Genomic DNA, 16,696 nt, shown 5'->3' on the forward strand with positions numbered 1-16,696 from the left:
CGTCCATGTTACAAAACTATTGCACGTGCTACTGACGCAGTTGGCCACAGTTGGCCCTACTGCAAGAACTCTTCCATCAGAACTGCCTGGGGCAGCTTGTGGAGACCTGCGTGTCTCTTTCTCTCTCTCCCTCTCCGGAGAGCACCTGTCATTTGGGGAGGCATGGCCATGTGGCATGAGCATGGATGTGGTACAGCTATGCTAGAAGTCATCCATCTAAATGCCTTGTTGGGGTAACTGACACCAGGCTTCGAGAGAACCTTAGGGACAGCTCATTTCTGCCTGCCTGCCTGCCTGCCTTCCTTTATTCAACCGCATTTAGTAAGTGCCTACTCTGCACCAGCCGCTGGGCAAGACACTGGGGATGCCACACTCAAGAAGAGATCCATTTTCTTGGGGAGAAAACAGGTAATTACAGTTCAGAGACTGTGACAGAGGTAAACCCCAGGACTAAAGGCCTGGAGAAAGACCCCTTGGAAGAAGGGATGCTAATCTGAGAATGCAAGAACTAGCAAGTGTTAGCAAAGCCAAGGAGAGCGGGATCGCCCGTGCCAAGGCCCAGCAGGGAGAAAGCATTTGGCTTTGGGGAATCTGGAAGAAGTTTAACACAGCACAAGTGTTGAGTACAAGCAGTGAAAAGATAAGGCCACAAAGGTAAGTAGGGCCAATCATGGCCCATTAATGTTTTAATAGTTTCCTGTACAATAAACAAGTCTTGGTTTAGCGTTATTGAAAACAGGCTTTCTTTAATTAACAAAATCAGACAAGAAAAATGACGGCAGAGATCAAAGCCCGTGGCTGGCAATCCCAGTAACTGACACCTGTGTATATAGCATGCCACCTTTTCCAGAAGAAACCAGTGTAAACCCCCCACCCCTCTCCTCTGCTGTCATGCAGAATGAGTCCTCTCGGCAGGTCTCTGGGGGCCTAGGGCAGAGACCTGCTTACTTAAAGTCATACAACGAGCTAAGGGAAAAAGTAGGACTCAACCCAGAGTCCCTGGGACATCAGATGTTCAGCCCCATCAGTCGATATTCGGTTGGTAAAGACCCTACTATGAGAAGGGCAGGGTTCCTGTTATCTTGAAAGGTATAGAAGGCTGCAATCCGGTGGCGTCTTTCTGCACAACAGCTCCTTAAGGGCAGGACCTGTTTACTGTACACATTCTATCCCCAGAGCCTAACATACATAGCACGTGTGAGGCCCCTAGTGCTTGTGGCATGAGTGAAGAAATGCCCCAAAATGATGGCTAACTGATGCTAGAAACCCAGAAGTCCTGTCCATTTCTGTTGTATTGAAAGGGTTGGGGGGCTGAATGGAGCTACCAGGCTTTGGGCTGATTTGCCAAGAGCAACTCACTTGGGCTAAGCAGTGAGCTTTGGCTCATCCATACAAGAGCAGGAAGCCAAAAATGACTAACTGGGTGAGTGTGAGCCACTTGAGGAGAAGAGTCAAAATGGTGCCCACAACTCATGCTGTCCTGGTTGGTAGAGAACTCTTTGGGGCTGATGAAGAGTCAGGCCTGCTGGGGGAGTGGAGACAGGCCTCCCTGTGTCTGCATGTCTCTGTTTTACGTATGTGAATGTCCTTAAATAACCCACCTTGCCTGGAGAAGAAAGCGAAGTGTCACACCCAGTTCTGGATTCCACATTAACAGCCTCCTTCCGCACTGTTCAACTTTGCCCTCGAGGCCTTTTGTTTAACTTTTTAATCTGAAAAACAGATTCTGCTGCGTCACAGTCTGTGCCACCCTCCCCCTTTCCACCCCCCGCACCCTCTCTCTTTTTTTTTTTTTTTTAGTTACAGTAAAATATAGCTATCTCAAACAGACTTGTATTTCCTTTCATCGTTAAAATATACATCCTGCCCTCTCAGTGAGAAGAGTATATAAAAGGCCTTTGGAGAAAAAAAAAAAGTTGTTATTCACATTAGAATGTCTGTTGTTAACGAAGGAGTCGTCTTCGTCAACCTTGTCTTAGGCCACCTCATGACCAAATTTTGGCAAAGAGTTTCCTAACAGCTCTCCATGGAGCATAAGAAAGGAAGGAGCCTGGCACTGTCAAAGGTGCCTACAGCCGTCCCAGCCTCCCTGTTTAGGATGCAGCCGGATGGATATTGTTTATGGTTCATAAAACCTGACTACTGTGAGTATTCCAGAATCCCAGCAGAATGGGATTCGAACTTTCATAGAGCTGTAAATTAAGGGGTGGGAAGTGTGATAAAACTCCTTAGAGAACGGTGAAGAAAAAAAATTTCGCGCTGCAATGGTTAAATGAAATTTTATAAGCACATTCAGTGTGGAGCTGTTTTGCATTACATGAGTTGAATACCTTAGAGACGCCACATCTGCAGGCACTTTATTAAATCCTTAGTCAGCACTTTCCAACCTGATGAGATTACTTCTTCATTTGACTGGAGAAAAGGAAAGCTGAGCTCTGGTCCTGGACTGCAAGGTTTCTTTTGATGTTTCACCTTGAACACTGAGAGAGGACAATCACCACCAACCCCCTCCGCCGCTCCCACCCCCAGCACATCCCAAACTGTAGAAATTGTGAATGTAACAGACTAATTTTACTGAACTGGAGCCTCTGTGGGAGTGTGGATTTATGGACCTCCAAAACAACTATAGCTGAAAGTCCCTGAGGAAAAAATAGATCAAAGCTCTGTGTTTACTTCCTTAATGTAAATGTATCAAGATAACATCGTCCTATATTGTATTGTAATATTGGAACTCACTGCAGATAAGGGACAGAGATTCCTTTGTAGTCCATCTGGATACAGGAGGTTAGATTAAGGGGTTATAAAGTAGGAAGGCAGAAACCATATGAAATGTAAGCTTGTGTCAGTAAATGTCAGAAGACAGTATTTTGACTCTCCATAAATGAATTTTGTTCAATGTGGCACCATTTTCCCAGTGATTTGCTGCTACTCAGCCCCAACAGTTTAACAACCTCAGATTATTTTTGTATTTCTCTTGTATGGCCCAAGGAAAAAAATGCTCAGTGTCATTCTTCAAGTAATGTTTTGAAATTCGCGCTGCTTGCATAGTAGATTTCCTAAGAAAATGTCACAAGAGAAAAGTGGGCTTTTCCAAATACTATCTTGTCTACTTGATGTTACTAGTAGTTTGTGGAAGTTTCTAGAAATCAAGTGGCAAATACATGTGCAACTATCACATTCGTCATTCATCATAAAGAAATTAAGAGCGTCTTCAGCCACAAACTGAGCCTGAGAAAATAATTAGGTGAAATGGATGAGTTTTTGTTTTTTTATTATTATAACTACTTATCTGCCATCTCGGCAAATAAATGATTTAATCAAAGAGAGCTTATCTCCCCCCCCCCCCAAAAAAAAGCCTCAAAAAAACAAAAAACAAATTCCCTGTGTGGTTCCACTAGGATTGACTTCCCATTCAGGGGTGGGGGGCAAGGGGAAGCCTTGGTCAAGTAGCTGGGTTAATTGTCATGAAGATTAGTGTGATGTTGAAATAAGTACTAATGGTCAAATTACAGGAGTGAAAAAGTTTAAGAATAGGTTTTGGTTTGGGCCTGAAAGGGTTAATTAAGTTTTTTTCATGGGTTATTAAAGACCCCCAACCCATGCCTTCAGGAGTCATATTGACACCACACCACAGGGCAACTCGCTTCTCTATTGATATGTTGCTGGTCAGAGCACAATAGCCTTCTGTGTCTGAAAATCATTGCTAAAATCATCTCAAGGAAAAAAAAAGTTTGAAAGCTCTAACGGTAGACAAAAGCCCAAGAGCTGCAGTGCGCAGCTCAAAAACCCAGAGTCAGCAACTTCTATTGATTAAAAACTAACCTTTAAAGTAACTCTGAGAGTGTGTGGTTAGCATTTAAATTTAAACATGTCATGAGTTGATTTGTGTTACTGAATACCAACTCAGAAGGAGTAACATTCACATCGCATTTTTTTTCTAATTCCCTTAAGCAGCTAAAGTATTTCATGAAATGTCAATAGGGCAAAAAAGAAAAAGTGGGGGGGGGGGAATGCTAGGCCTTGTGGTTTTCTTTCCCATGCAAATATTCACACACACACCCCCGAAAGAAAAGTGTGGAGAGTGAAACACAATAATTAGTCCTTTGTCTAACTTTCCCAAGTGCCAGAGAAAGACAGATTAATTAAATATACAACAGTGTTGGTTTTTGGAGTGGGGGTCTCGCTTGCCGTGTAGGTCATAAATTAGGCAGAATAAATACTTCAATGTGTTTGCAGTGGGCTTGCTACGTCAGAGCCACTGGAAGGTTGGTGGGAGGAGAGCGGAGGGTTTCTTGCTAATGATAGTCACGTCTGGGTCTGTCTGGTTGCTCTTAGCAACCAGACATGATGTAACACCAGGATGAACTTGAACTTGGGGGACTTGAAAAGAGAACAATAGACCAGAGCAATCAATAAAGCCTATTTCAGTGAAGGATTACAGAGCTGCTCTGGGGTAACCTTGTCGGCAAGGCGCACACTGAATAGTAAGATGTGTGAAGAAACTTTTTTTTTTTTTTTTTTTTTTTTTTTTGCTTTGCTTTTTAAGAGAAGTGCAGAGGCACTGCAGATTTTTGTAGTGCACTGAGGTTGTGTCCAGAAACTGTGGTATGGAAAACTGCTCCCCCTGCTGACTCACTGGGTCCCCCGTGTGTGCTTCAAGAGCTACTATGCAGCGTCAGATTGAAGAAGGCTGGAATTTCACCACCGACTTAGAAAGTGTGAGGACAGAAATGCCGTAAGCGTTACTCGCCGCACCCAAACTTGGATACTGTTTTGATAGCGAGAGATGAGACGGAGGCCGTAGCACGCACGGATCAGTGGGCTACTGGGAGAAGCCTCCTGGAAATACAGCTTGGGGCTTGCCACCCCTGTCCTTTCTCCCCCCACCCCCCTCCTTTTGTCCGGTTAGATTTAGGCCATTTGTATTTGCCAGGATGATTTCCTTTCGGGACACAAGAGGCTTTATTGTGTTCCTCCAAGCATGTGGTCAAAGAAGAATATCTAAAAGTTACACAGGATGAGTAGTTTTTCGATTCAGGCCTGGCTTTTTCAAGTCCTCTGGAAATCAGAGGTAGCTTGTGCGACCAGGAAATCTCATACCCACCTCCACGTAGCTATCATTTTGCCACATCCCCCTGGGATCAGAGGCTGTCCTTTACCTAGTTGAATCTCTTGGGCACCAATGAAAGTCTGACTGAACCCACTCAAATGTACCCCTTTCTGATACTGCCAACTCCATTTTCAGAGACATTCACTTTTGCTAGAAGTTGGTGATTTTTCTGTGAATGATGATGAATGTGGTGAATTTGGCAGGGCATCTCTAGGGAGAAGTTGGCAAAAGCTAAACACTTCTGTTTCACTTGAGAAACCAACTCTGATATCAGACCATAACTGGTCACTTTGGTTAGCCAACAGAGAAAGAATTGCCAGCATATAAAGTGATGTTGTCCAAAGCCAATCACCTGAGGATTTTTGAAAGGAAAAGGTAACTGGTAACTGGGCCCAGCAGGCATATGGCAGGCTCTAAATAAGTGCTGATTGAACATAAACAAGAACAGAGGCTATGCAATGGCCTCATTTATGTCCTTTGGACATCATGGCAGTTAATAGGGTGAAATCTTGATCCCACTCGATTATTATATATCATTTTTGATAAATTATCTTAGAAACACTGAGCCAAAGGAGCATTTTACCTCATAAAATCTATCTCAGGCACACATAAAGGAAACTGGGTATTAAGGAGGTGCTGTGACTTGCCCAAATCCTGCAGAACTCTTCATACAGCACTTTTTCTACTTCACCGCCCCTATTTTTCTATCACTATTGATCATCTGCGCCTGTTCAGAGAATGTCACAATACCATCTTTAGTGCCTACATCTCATTGAAAAGGAGATGTGAAAAATCATCAAAGTAGACATTGATTGGCACAGGAAACCTCTTCCCTCACCCATTGTCCATTTATTCGACACTTCTTTGTTGAGAACCTTCTACTCCTGGCACTGTGCTGGGCACTGAGGGCTCAGTGACAAGATGATCAAGCTTCTTGCCCTCCTATAACTGCCCCCACCAGACTGCAAAACCTATATATATATATATATATATATATATATATATATCAAGCAGACATAAATACTTTATTTTTGACACACTCAGAACATTTGCAAACCCCAGTGAAGACGCTGAGTTTCAACTTCAGAGAAATAAGATCAGCTTCAGTGACTCAAGATTTACTACTGTTTGTCATTCCCTTCTACCTTACCCAGAAAATCTGCCCCTGTACCGCACCCCCACCCACAGCCTTCATGCCTAATACAGATCCCAATTTCATGCTCAGAAGGGCAACTTCTAAAATATTTTACTTTCCAAATTATACCTCTAATCGTTCTTTCCTTTTTGTCTTCCAGTCCTGGTACCTGGGATAAAAGTCGCAGCGTCCCACCATCCACCAGACAGACCACCTGACCCCTTCTCAACTCTGTAACATGGACGCATCCTCAACCCAGCGCGGTTACAACTTCACTGTCAGTGGAAGGGGAGAATCAAATCAACTTGTACATGGAAACAGCGAGCATTATGGTCAAACAGCAAAGGCCATAACCTTTTGGGATTTTTTTTTTAAATACTTTAGGGACTGTTGTAATTTTCTCATATGGTGCTGGAAATGGTTGGGCTTTGTAACATTTGGAGTGTTTCCGTGGTAGCGTGAGCATTAGGTGATGTGGCGAGTGGAGGTCTACCCTTGCTCACTGACTTCCCGTTGTAACACACTTTCCTTACGGAGCCTGGCTGTTTCACAGTATTTCATGAATTTACCCACACAGGTGTGAGCCTCCTTGAGTCATCAGGAGACACATGGAGAACTAAATCTTTTGTAGTAGCTGAGATCTGCAATATATAACTTACGGGACAGTCAAAGGGCAATGTTTTTCTGTAACACATTGGAAAAAGAAAATGCAGTTATGTTCCTTTTTTATTTTTTCTTTTAGTTTGGTTTGGTTCAGCAGTCAGCAGTTAAATATATAACATGGCCCACAAGGACAGTGAATCCACTCACGTTGCAGAACAATTCCGAAATGACAAACTACTACTACTACTATTCAGTTTTTTAAAAGTTGTGAAATGCTGCACTTACATTTAAAAAAAAAACATTTTTTCAACAATTTCAACAATGACACACAAATTCACATGGAAATGGGGAAGATGGTCTGTTTTGACAGAAACTGACAGGAATCAATCAAAACAATCGAATTTTGAAATGAGTAAAGTGCAATTTCATTGGATAGCTAAATATCTTTGTAAGATAGAGATTGTTGAAAATTCTATTTTTGTTTTTCAAGTCCTTCCACCCCAGGACTCTAAATTATCGGGGTAAAAAACAGCCTTGCAAGAAAAAGGGGAGCTATTTTTGCTTTTTATGTTTTTTATTGTTAAACTTGTATCCCTTTAAAAACTGAAGGAAAATTTAAAAAAAAAAACAAAAAAACAAATCTAATGGTGCTTTTACCACAATATGTTAACTACATTAAATGCTAATTAATTATTTTCTGTTATTGAAGCACATAACTAAAATGAAATCATGGTATCTGTTAATTTTATAAGCTAGAAGTCACTATTATAATGGATTATGCCAATTCTGAAAATTTTTACATGTATCCAGCAACATAGGATTTATCAGTTATCAGACACTTCATTGTACCAGAGATTGTCCAGAACTTTTAAAAGACCTTTGTGCCCCTGAACTGGGCTATGGGAAAAAATAATAATAATAATAATAATGAAACCAATACTGACACAAATGCTGGTGCCCATTCAGATCAAGGGTACCTGTTAGGGAAAAAAAATAAGTTTGCACCCCCAAATGTCCTGTATCTTATGTAAAAAAAAAAAAAAATACACACACAAAAAAACAAAAAAATAACAAAAAAAAGTGCAAGTGATTTTTCTACCAGACAGCGAAGCACCCCTTTGCTTCCCATGCAACTTCAAGAAGGTTTCCTATACTATACATATATATACGTTCTGGTTGGCAAGCCCTGCTGATCAGAGAAAGTCTCTGCATGTTCTAGTGTTAGTAACTAATTTTTATATAGTTAATGTAGGATAAAGTAGAGTGCATTAAGACACAATATTGTAATCCCTACTCTAGGCACTTGCCTTTAAACTATGTTTTTCAGCCCTTCAGAAGGGTTCTACTACTGTCCTATACAATCAAGTAACTGAAATTCTTGGGAAGACACTTTGCTCCTCATCTTTCCCCCCGAAACAATGTTGTTTTGTTTTGTTTTTTTTCCTTAATTTGCACGAAAACAAAAATTCCATATCAATGTGCCTTGCCCTGGATAGCGATTATTTGTGGAATTGTTGCACATGCTCCTCTATTGAAAGGGGTTTTTCCCTCGTCAAGCATTTGGAGACACTTTTTGTAAATGTGACTTTTATGTCAGCCATCGTCAGTTTCAACATCTAGAACTAAATAGAGAGTTAGTTGTTCCGCAGATAGGAGTAGTCTTTATTGTCCTCTGTGGTCAGTGGCAGTGCTATTCTGAGATCTGTAGATGGCTTAGAATATCAGTATTTTGGATGTTGCTGCATTTTACAATTTATTTGGAGTCTTCCTTTATTTCCCCCCTCCCAGATATATGAAAATATGCAATACCTGCTTATATCGTGTAGAAAAGCTTAGCGATTATTAATTTTTCTTTTATTTTTTTTTATTTGACCAAAGTCGGTGCTGCACTTGACGCAGTGTGTTTTAGGTGTTTGTCTTTGTACTTTTTTTGTGATTTTTTGAATGCACGTGCGCAGGAAGGGCTCCTCTTAGAGAAGCAGTCAAACTGTGAAGCACTAAGCTGACCCTGCTTCAAGCAATTTTGTTTTTACAACTGTTCCTTTCACAAGCAAGCCTTAAAAAAAAAAAGACAACTTCCTTTTTCTTCAGCTCCCACACCCCATTTTTCTTAGCAGACCGCAGTCAATCCACATTCAATAAAAAAGTATATAATGCCCATTTTTATATGCACGTTTTTAAACTTCCAAGTTCTGAAAATTGTTTACTGGTTATCTCTATTTAAGGAAAAAAAAATAAAATAAAACATTTTGGATTTTCATATGTGTCTGATAAGTGGTTGAATAGTCGTTTGGCGCTGTTGTATGGTGTGATTGTCAGTATATGGTGTCACTTCCTATAGCCAGCCAGCATACTTTGCCTTCCCCTATAGCACTTAGCTGGGCATTACTTTATTATGACATATGTGCACTAAAAAAAGGAAAAAAGGAAAAAAAAAAAGAAAAAAAATAGCAGCTTTTCAGTGCTTCACAGTGAAGGGAAAAAAGCCTAGACAAACATTTTGTCAGAACCTTGCGATAAGCCAAGGTATTACCAGGAAATTGGTTGTATATACAATAAAATTGCACCCTTTTTTTAAAAACAAAACAAACTAAGCAATAGTTTGGGCAGTTTTAGTGGTTTTTAGTGAGCATGTTGTAGTCATGACTGCAAAGAGAGAGAATAAACTGCCCACTCAGAAGATATGTAATTTGTATTGTTGTATAGTTTTATTGATTACACTGATTTATTCTACCCTATTTTATAATGCAGGACTTTTGTAATGTTGTTTAAATGAGGAAAAATTTCTGTCAAATTAGCCTAGTGAAATTTCTGATTGTCCATTATAAAGGCAGCGTTCATAGAATTGCTTTTCTTTCTTTCCTGCCCCCACCCCCCTTTGGGAACTGGATTTAAGTTTAAAACTTTCCTGTTTCCTTTTTTTTTTTTTGTAAGTATTTAAATACAGTTATTTTTTCTCTCAATGGTATAGCATATTCCTATGCTTGTGAAGTATAGGTCTACTGAAAAACCATTGTAAATGGACGTTACAGGTATGCTGTATTTTTGAAGGTATTTTGTTGTATTAAGTTTGATGAAGCTAAAATTAGGGAACTCTGAACAAGATTTGCAGGAAAAAAAATGTTTTAAAGGCTTTAAAACATTAAGGAGGCAGTCTAGGGTGATAACGAACAGGGGTCAAGTATTAAATACACTAAGTTACATTTTTGTTAATGTTTCATTGTCCAGAAAGCAGCAGGAAACTGTAGTTCAGTTGTGATCAAGCAGGAAAAAAGAAACACCAACAATCCGAGTGTTTACCTTTTTAGATGAAAGCCAAGCGAAGATGTTTGAGGAAGACTTTGCTACCTGGGGTGTGTAGACTGACAGGCTGAGGGCTGGCCCAACTTCCAAGGCCCCGCCCTTGATTCCGAGACACATTTGAATTTTTTCTCTCCCGTCAAATGGCATTGACAATATCAGCAAAGAGAAGTCCCCCAAATCCCTCTCCGTGTTTTTTCTTTGGGAACTGAAGTCAGAGGCACAAACACTAAATCTGATCATTTTTCTGTATGCTTTTTCTTTTTTTCACCCTGATCCACTCCCCTGCCACCAAAATGCTCCTTTTCTGATCATTCATGGGCAGAGGCCCTCCCGCTAATGCCACTCTCTCCATCCCAGAGCCTTTTACTTTCCTCTGAGACTCGAGCAAACTTTTCTGTCTCTTCACTCCCTGGCCTGGCGGGTATTGGTGTCAGACCCTCCCCACTCTCCCCTCCACCCAGAGTCGGGCGTGGGCGCCCTTCCCCCTCCGGCCAGCAGGTACACCTCCCCACGCTTGCATTCTTCATTCTCTGACAGTCGAAGTGTAAGGGAACCCACATTTTCCAGAGTCACGGTGTTCAGTCAGCCCACAGGAATATGCAAAACCCATCTCAAAAAGTTCGTCTTTTACTTTTCAAACCCTTATCCCCATAAACTTTGAATTCTGTTGTAATTTATGAAATCTGGATTAAGAAAAACATTTTTTTTACTTGTGATTTTTTTTTTGGGGGGGGAGGAATTTCTAGGAATGTCATTTAATGTACTTGGCATCACGTCTCTGGAAATATCTTTTTGTCCATAGTGGTGGTCGTCTCTCTGTCTCTTTCTTTCTTTTCTTTCTTTCTCTTTCTTTCTTTCTTTCTTTCTTTCTTTCTTTCTTTCTTTTCTTTTTTCTTTCTTTCTTTTTTATTTCTTTAAGTGTTTTGTTCTTTTTTTCCCGGTAGCAGGCCTCCATAGAACAAATTTAAAACACAACTGGCATGGTAGTGTAAGGAGAGCTTCAGTGGCACCTCACCACCCACCCCCGGAGACCTGTCCCAGGACAGTCTCAGAAAGCTGCACTGCCCACCGGCAGAGCTTTCGTTCAAATCGGCTTCCAAGGTCAATTTTGTCCTGAAGTCAATGCATGTATTTACTGTTTGACAGTAAACCCGCTCTGCCTTCTCCACGTCCAAGGCTGTGCATTTGCCTAATTAGTGTCGTGTATGTTTTCCTTTTATTTTTTCCAATAAAAAAGCAGTGGGATGAAAATTGCTTTGATAGATAGCAGGTAACATTGAAGCTGTTCCATAGCACTTAACTGTAGTGAATACTGTGTCACCAATTCTGAAATCAATTTAATGTTTAATGCAAATCCATTACATGGTGCTATTACAGGCTGACAAAATGATTTACACCAATGTGACAACTTGGGCTCAATTCACTCTGCTTTCCAACAGTGTAAATGCATAGCAGTGTTTATCTGCATGAGAACTATGCACTAATCTATCTGAAGAAAAAAAAAAAACTATATCAACTTTGGTATCTACTTTCCGTTTACTTCAATCCTTGCCTTTTTGGTCATTGTTATAATGCCAGCTTTAGGACAGAAAGAATTATAAGAAAACCAGCATAATACCTGATATATTAAAATGTAGTGCCTGTGAAATCTGTATTATATTGCTCTTCTGAAGTAAGATTTTTCTACACCGGTAGCCTTCGCTGTCTGTCAGTCAGGATCTTCTGGTATAGGTGATGTAAAATAACCGTACAATATTAATGCATGCTATTCCATAATGCTTAGTGAACTGTATGAATATTACTCAAAGTTATGTTAGTCTTTTTTTCTGACTTGGTTCTTGTCAGCTAGGTTTAAAGGTATTTCACTGAGAACGCAAATTCTTTCTTGATTTCGGCTGTTTTCAGTATTTTGGAGGTATACATTTACTTAAATTCAGTATTACTGTGTTTTTGTTTTCGTTTTCGTTTTTTTGTTTTCCTTTTCCTAGGGGACAAGCATGGGTGGTTGATTTCAGAAATCAGTCCCTGGCAAGACTTTTGTCTCAAAATGACCATTTGTATTTCGAGAACTGTGCTACGAAGAAACTCTGAGAACATTTCCAAGCGAGGGACGTTTTTCCTTGACTCTCGACCGAAGCTATGCTGACCCTGAAGCGTTTTCTTAATGGACAATGTTCAGCCAGGTACCCATGCTTGATCCGTCTTCACACCAGACTTCCTCATATTAAAAGAAAAAAAGAAAAAAAGAAAAAATCTTTAAGAAATCACATGGCTATTTAGTTTCATGCACAGTTGCAATATTTTCTTCAAAAATAAAACTCTGTACAAACTTTGGGCCCGATTCATAAGAAAAAGGAGTTTGCTATTAACACGGGATTTTTTTTTAAATATACTTTTTTTTGGTCTAAATTTGAAACTACTTGCTTCCCAAATTAAATCAGTTTCATCTCACTTTTTTTTCCCCCTAAACCAGCACCCATCTGCCTTTTGTGCCCCCAAAGGGTTACATAACCAGATGAGGAGAACGGGGAGATGGGGAGTAGGTACCAGAGATGCTCAGAACAACAGGGGACCGCCTGCAGTCGAGGCCACCAGAACCGGGAGGCGGCAGTGTGGGGGGCAGGACCTCGCCTGGGTGCCAGGCATCACAAGTTTCACATGTGGACTCCTTATGTGATTTCATTCAACAAACACAATTTCCAAAATGTGTCTGGGCTGCAGGAATATGTGGTGGAAGTGCCACCTCTAATCCAACCAGAGCGCCTTCATGGTAGAAAACACTCACCAGGTCACGCAATGTGAACTCTTAAATCTCCACAGTGTTTTAAGGACAAAAGGTGTCCCAGGAATTGGGCTGTTTTTCCTGCTGTTCTTTATGCTCCACTTCTCAAAATGACAGTAGCTCTCCCACCTTTGATTCTGTTTGCGTTATTCTTATTTTTCCATTTTTTAAATTTTTTTAATTTATATTTTTAGTAGTACTCATACATATACATCAGCACTTCTTTTTTTTTTTTTTTTTTAACATCCCAACCGAAGGTCACCAGGCCACTGGCTATGTGGGGATGGAGGTTTGAGAGACCTGCCAGGTTCATTTTTTTCTCCCTGGTCTCAGACCAGCCTGTCTGCACTGTGAAGGCATTTGGTAGTGTTATCCTGAGATACTTACTAGACCAAGAGCTGGAGCTTTGTCGGGTCCTAGGAGGTCCTCACGAGAGACTCTCCAAGTCAAATACATGATCCCCCTTCCCTACACCTCTGACCTGTTACGCAGAACAAGGTTCCCTGGGGACCTTTCCCACCACCCTTGGAAATCTGCCCATTCAAGATACCTCGGGTTTTTCATTTCAAATTGCGGGGGGAGGGCACCGAACACTTCCAGAGATGAAAAGAGATCTGTTGTGAAACTAAACACCCCCCCGTGTTAATAACTTGGTTTGACATTTGTTTTTATGAGCCGGGCCCCCTGTGCCTCTAGTATACTTGTATTGACTCTCATAGCTACCCTTTTAGTTTTACTGTGTTCTGTGAAAATTTGTAATTGGTTGAGAATCACTGTGGGCGTCCATTCTTATTCAACTAAATCTCCACAGGTTTTTTGAGCTGGTGTGGATTAGTTTAACTCTTGTATTCAACCATTAGTGCTACCACCTTCTCACATTACGATACAATTACTGGAAGCAAGTACTGCATTTCCTATGCAACAAAAAAGGAAAAATAAAAAATTGCTAATGCTCTGGAAGCTGTGTCATCATTTGCTTTTGAATCACAACCTGGGCGGTTGTATTTGAGTGACAGTTAAGGGGATGGATCAGCCTTTCTGCACGGTGGAGTTTGCATTATCCTTAATAGATGCCAAGCACATCACGCCCTTCACAGAGTTCTGATGGGCACTGCTGATTTTCTCGCCCAGTTCACCAAACGCGAGGCTTAACGTTCATTCCCCTGTGCTTCTGACGTGCCTGATACTGTGCTTTAGGTGTTGTATCAGGGCCCCATGAGGAGTCAGGAATAGGGCCCAGTAGGTTTTCCAAGAGGAGGCTCTGCAGTAGCCTGGAGGTAAGGAACCGTAGGTTACAGCCACCAGCCCCGGGGCTGGGGACCCAGAAGGGAAAAGTTGAGTTACCAGGACCTGGGCACTCCAAGGAGGAGCTCCACACAGCTGAGACTTAGATCTTTACTGAAAGGGGTCACCATGAAGGTGGGGTGCACCACATGGGTGGGCACAGACCTCTGAGAGGACATGGGTGGCTGGTGCTAGGACCGCCGAGGGGCACGCGGCCAACAGTATTAGTACTTCTGAGGAGGCGACGGTGGCTGGTGCTGGGAGCACTGAAAGGAGCTGGAGGCCGTTGGTGCATCCATCTTCTGCTGCTGTCACATGTGGACAGGACCTGAGACCAGAAAGAAGTCCCCTCTCTCCCTAACCGCCTATTCTGAGGCTCCTGCCAGTGTTTCCCAGTGGCTTGATCAAAGCATAGGCATCTAGGAAGGGAGTATGGAAAATATAGTGAGAAAACTGCCAACCCCCAGAACAGGATACAGAAAGGTGAGCCTGGAGACCAGACCCAGGGTGTCAACAAGCAGCAGATGTATCTTCACCCATTTTATCCTCTCAGCCACCTCTGAGATAGGAACCACTTATATTCCCCTTTCCAGGTGAGGAAACTGAGGCAGAGACTTAGTAAGTTATCCAAGGTCATACAACAACTAAATGGCAGGGTGGGATTCAAATCCAAGAAGTCTGCTTCCAACTTCCATCCTATAATCACCCCATCAACTCAATTTTTTTTTTAGATTTTATGCATTTATTAGAGAGTATAAACAGAGGGAGGGGCAGAGTGACAAGCAGACTCCCCGCTGAGTACAGAGCCCAATGGGAGGCTCCATCCCAGGACCCGGAGATCATGACCCGAGCTGTAGTCAGACACTCACAACAGACTGAGCCACTCAAGATGCCCCTCAACTCAATTATTCAACAAAAATTGAGTACCCACTATGTGCCAGAGACTATGCCAGTGGCTAAGGATAGTAGGTGAATAAAAACTGTGCGACTATTCTTATGAAGAATACTGTCTAGTGGGCAAGGTAGCCATTATCCAAATAAACACAGCAGCCAAGGTAAGCATATAGCTGTGATGAGGGCTATAAAGGATACAGGTTTCTGCAAAAGCCCATTGAGACCAGTAGGACAGAGAGAAGCTAACCAAGCACAGGGGGCAGGCTGGAAGGAGAATGTTCTGGGCAGAGGGAACAGCACGTACAAAAAGCCTGTAGTGGAATGGAGCTTGGCGCCTTTGAGGGGCAGGAGGAAGGCCTGTTTGGATAAAGGGAAGAAAGAAAGGAAATAGCGGTTCAAGATGAAGCTTGACACTTAGGTCAAGGTATTGCAAGGCCTTGCAGGCACAGTAGGGACCTTTATCCTCTCCCCTACGAGCATCAGAAAACATGTCTTGATCACATTAGGCTAGATCTCTGCTGTGATACAAGCAGGTCCAAAATCTCAGCGGCTGACAATAGAGGCTGGCATCTGATTCTGCATGTCTGTTCAAAGGTTTGTGGCGTCTCCTACAGAACCTCCTCACTCTGGGACTAAGGGGGAAAGCAGCCACCACCTCAACGACTGCTGGATGTGTCAGCATGAGGGAAAGGAACATGGCAAGGCCTGGCCTGGCTTTCAACCATTTCATCTAGAATGACACATGCCAGTTCCACTCACAGTTCATTGGCCATGTCACGTGGCCATGCCTCAGTTCAGCAGGACCAGGAAGGAGACTCCTCCCTCAGGGAAGCCTCTTAGAGAATACATTTTTTTTAATGTAAATCTTCATTTCGGTGGGGTTAGCACACAGGGTTGTATTAGTTTCAGGTGTACAACACAGTGATTCAACGATTGCATACCCCACCGTTGCTCATCATGACAAGGGCACCCTTGATCCCATTCACCACTTTCACCCATACCCCAGCCCACCTCCCCTCTGGAAACCATTAGGCCATTGGCCAGGAACGTTCATAGGTTAGCTTGGGGCGGGGGGAGGGTAAGGTGCAGAGAGGAGAGGGTCAGCAAGCGACAGGACGGGGTGGTGGCCGGGGCTGGGCAGGTGCCTGTGGTGGAGCGGACAGATCAGAGAAAGTAATAGGATATTAATAGCTACTGGGTATTGAGCTCTTTAATGGGATTTATCCCATTAAATTTCATGTTTTCTCTCTTATTACTGCAGCTCAAAAAGGTAGAGTAGGTCCTCAAAACACATTCCTAACTCAAGTGAATAGAGGCATTTCACACCCGTGTGGCTCAGGGTTTAAGTTCGATGGTATCAGTCACTATCTTTAGATGAGGACTCTGGCCAATAGTAGGCACTCTGGTCTTTATTATTCAGAGTTCAGAAACTAGAATTAAAGCCCTTCAACAACTCTTACTGACAGATCGTGTGTAGATACAGGGCTGGGGTGAGGACGATGTAGAGGTTAAAGGCACAGACTCAGGCACAGCACTGCCTGGGAGGCATCTCAGCCCTGCGTCTTATTAGTTCTGTGGGGTTGGC

The 16,696-nt window shown here is 42.2% G+C and overlaps 1 protein-coding gene across 10 annotated transcripts in view; it reads left to right on the forward strand.

Annotated features, from left to right (window-relative positions):
• Positions 1-13,893, forward strand: part of NFIA (nuclear factor I A) — a 373,107-nt gene extending 359,214 nt beyond the window's left edge. For all 10 annotated transcript variants that reach the window (XM_077892018.1, XM_077892019.1, XM_077892017.1 and 7 more), the window contains one exon: positions 6,406-13,893. In XM_077892018.1, the coding sequence (XP_077748144.1) occupies positions 6,406-6,423 (18 nt within the window). In that variant the 3' untranslated portion in view covers positions 6,424-13,893. The remainder of the gene's footprint in view (positions 1-6,405) is intronic.
• The last annotated feature ends 2,803 nt before the right edge of the window (positions 13,894-16,696 follow it).

This window comes from Canis aureus, chromosome 3 (genome assembly GCF_053574225.1).
Source record: "Canis aureus isolate CA01 chromosome 3, VMU_Caureus_v.1.0, whole genome shotgun sequence".
Taxonomy (NCBI): domain Eukaryota; kingdom Metazoa; phylum Chordata; class Mammalia; order Carnivora; family Canidae; genus Canis; species Canis aureus.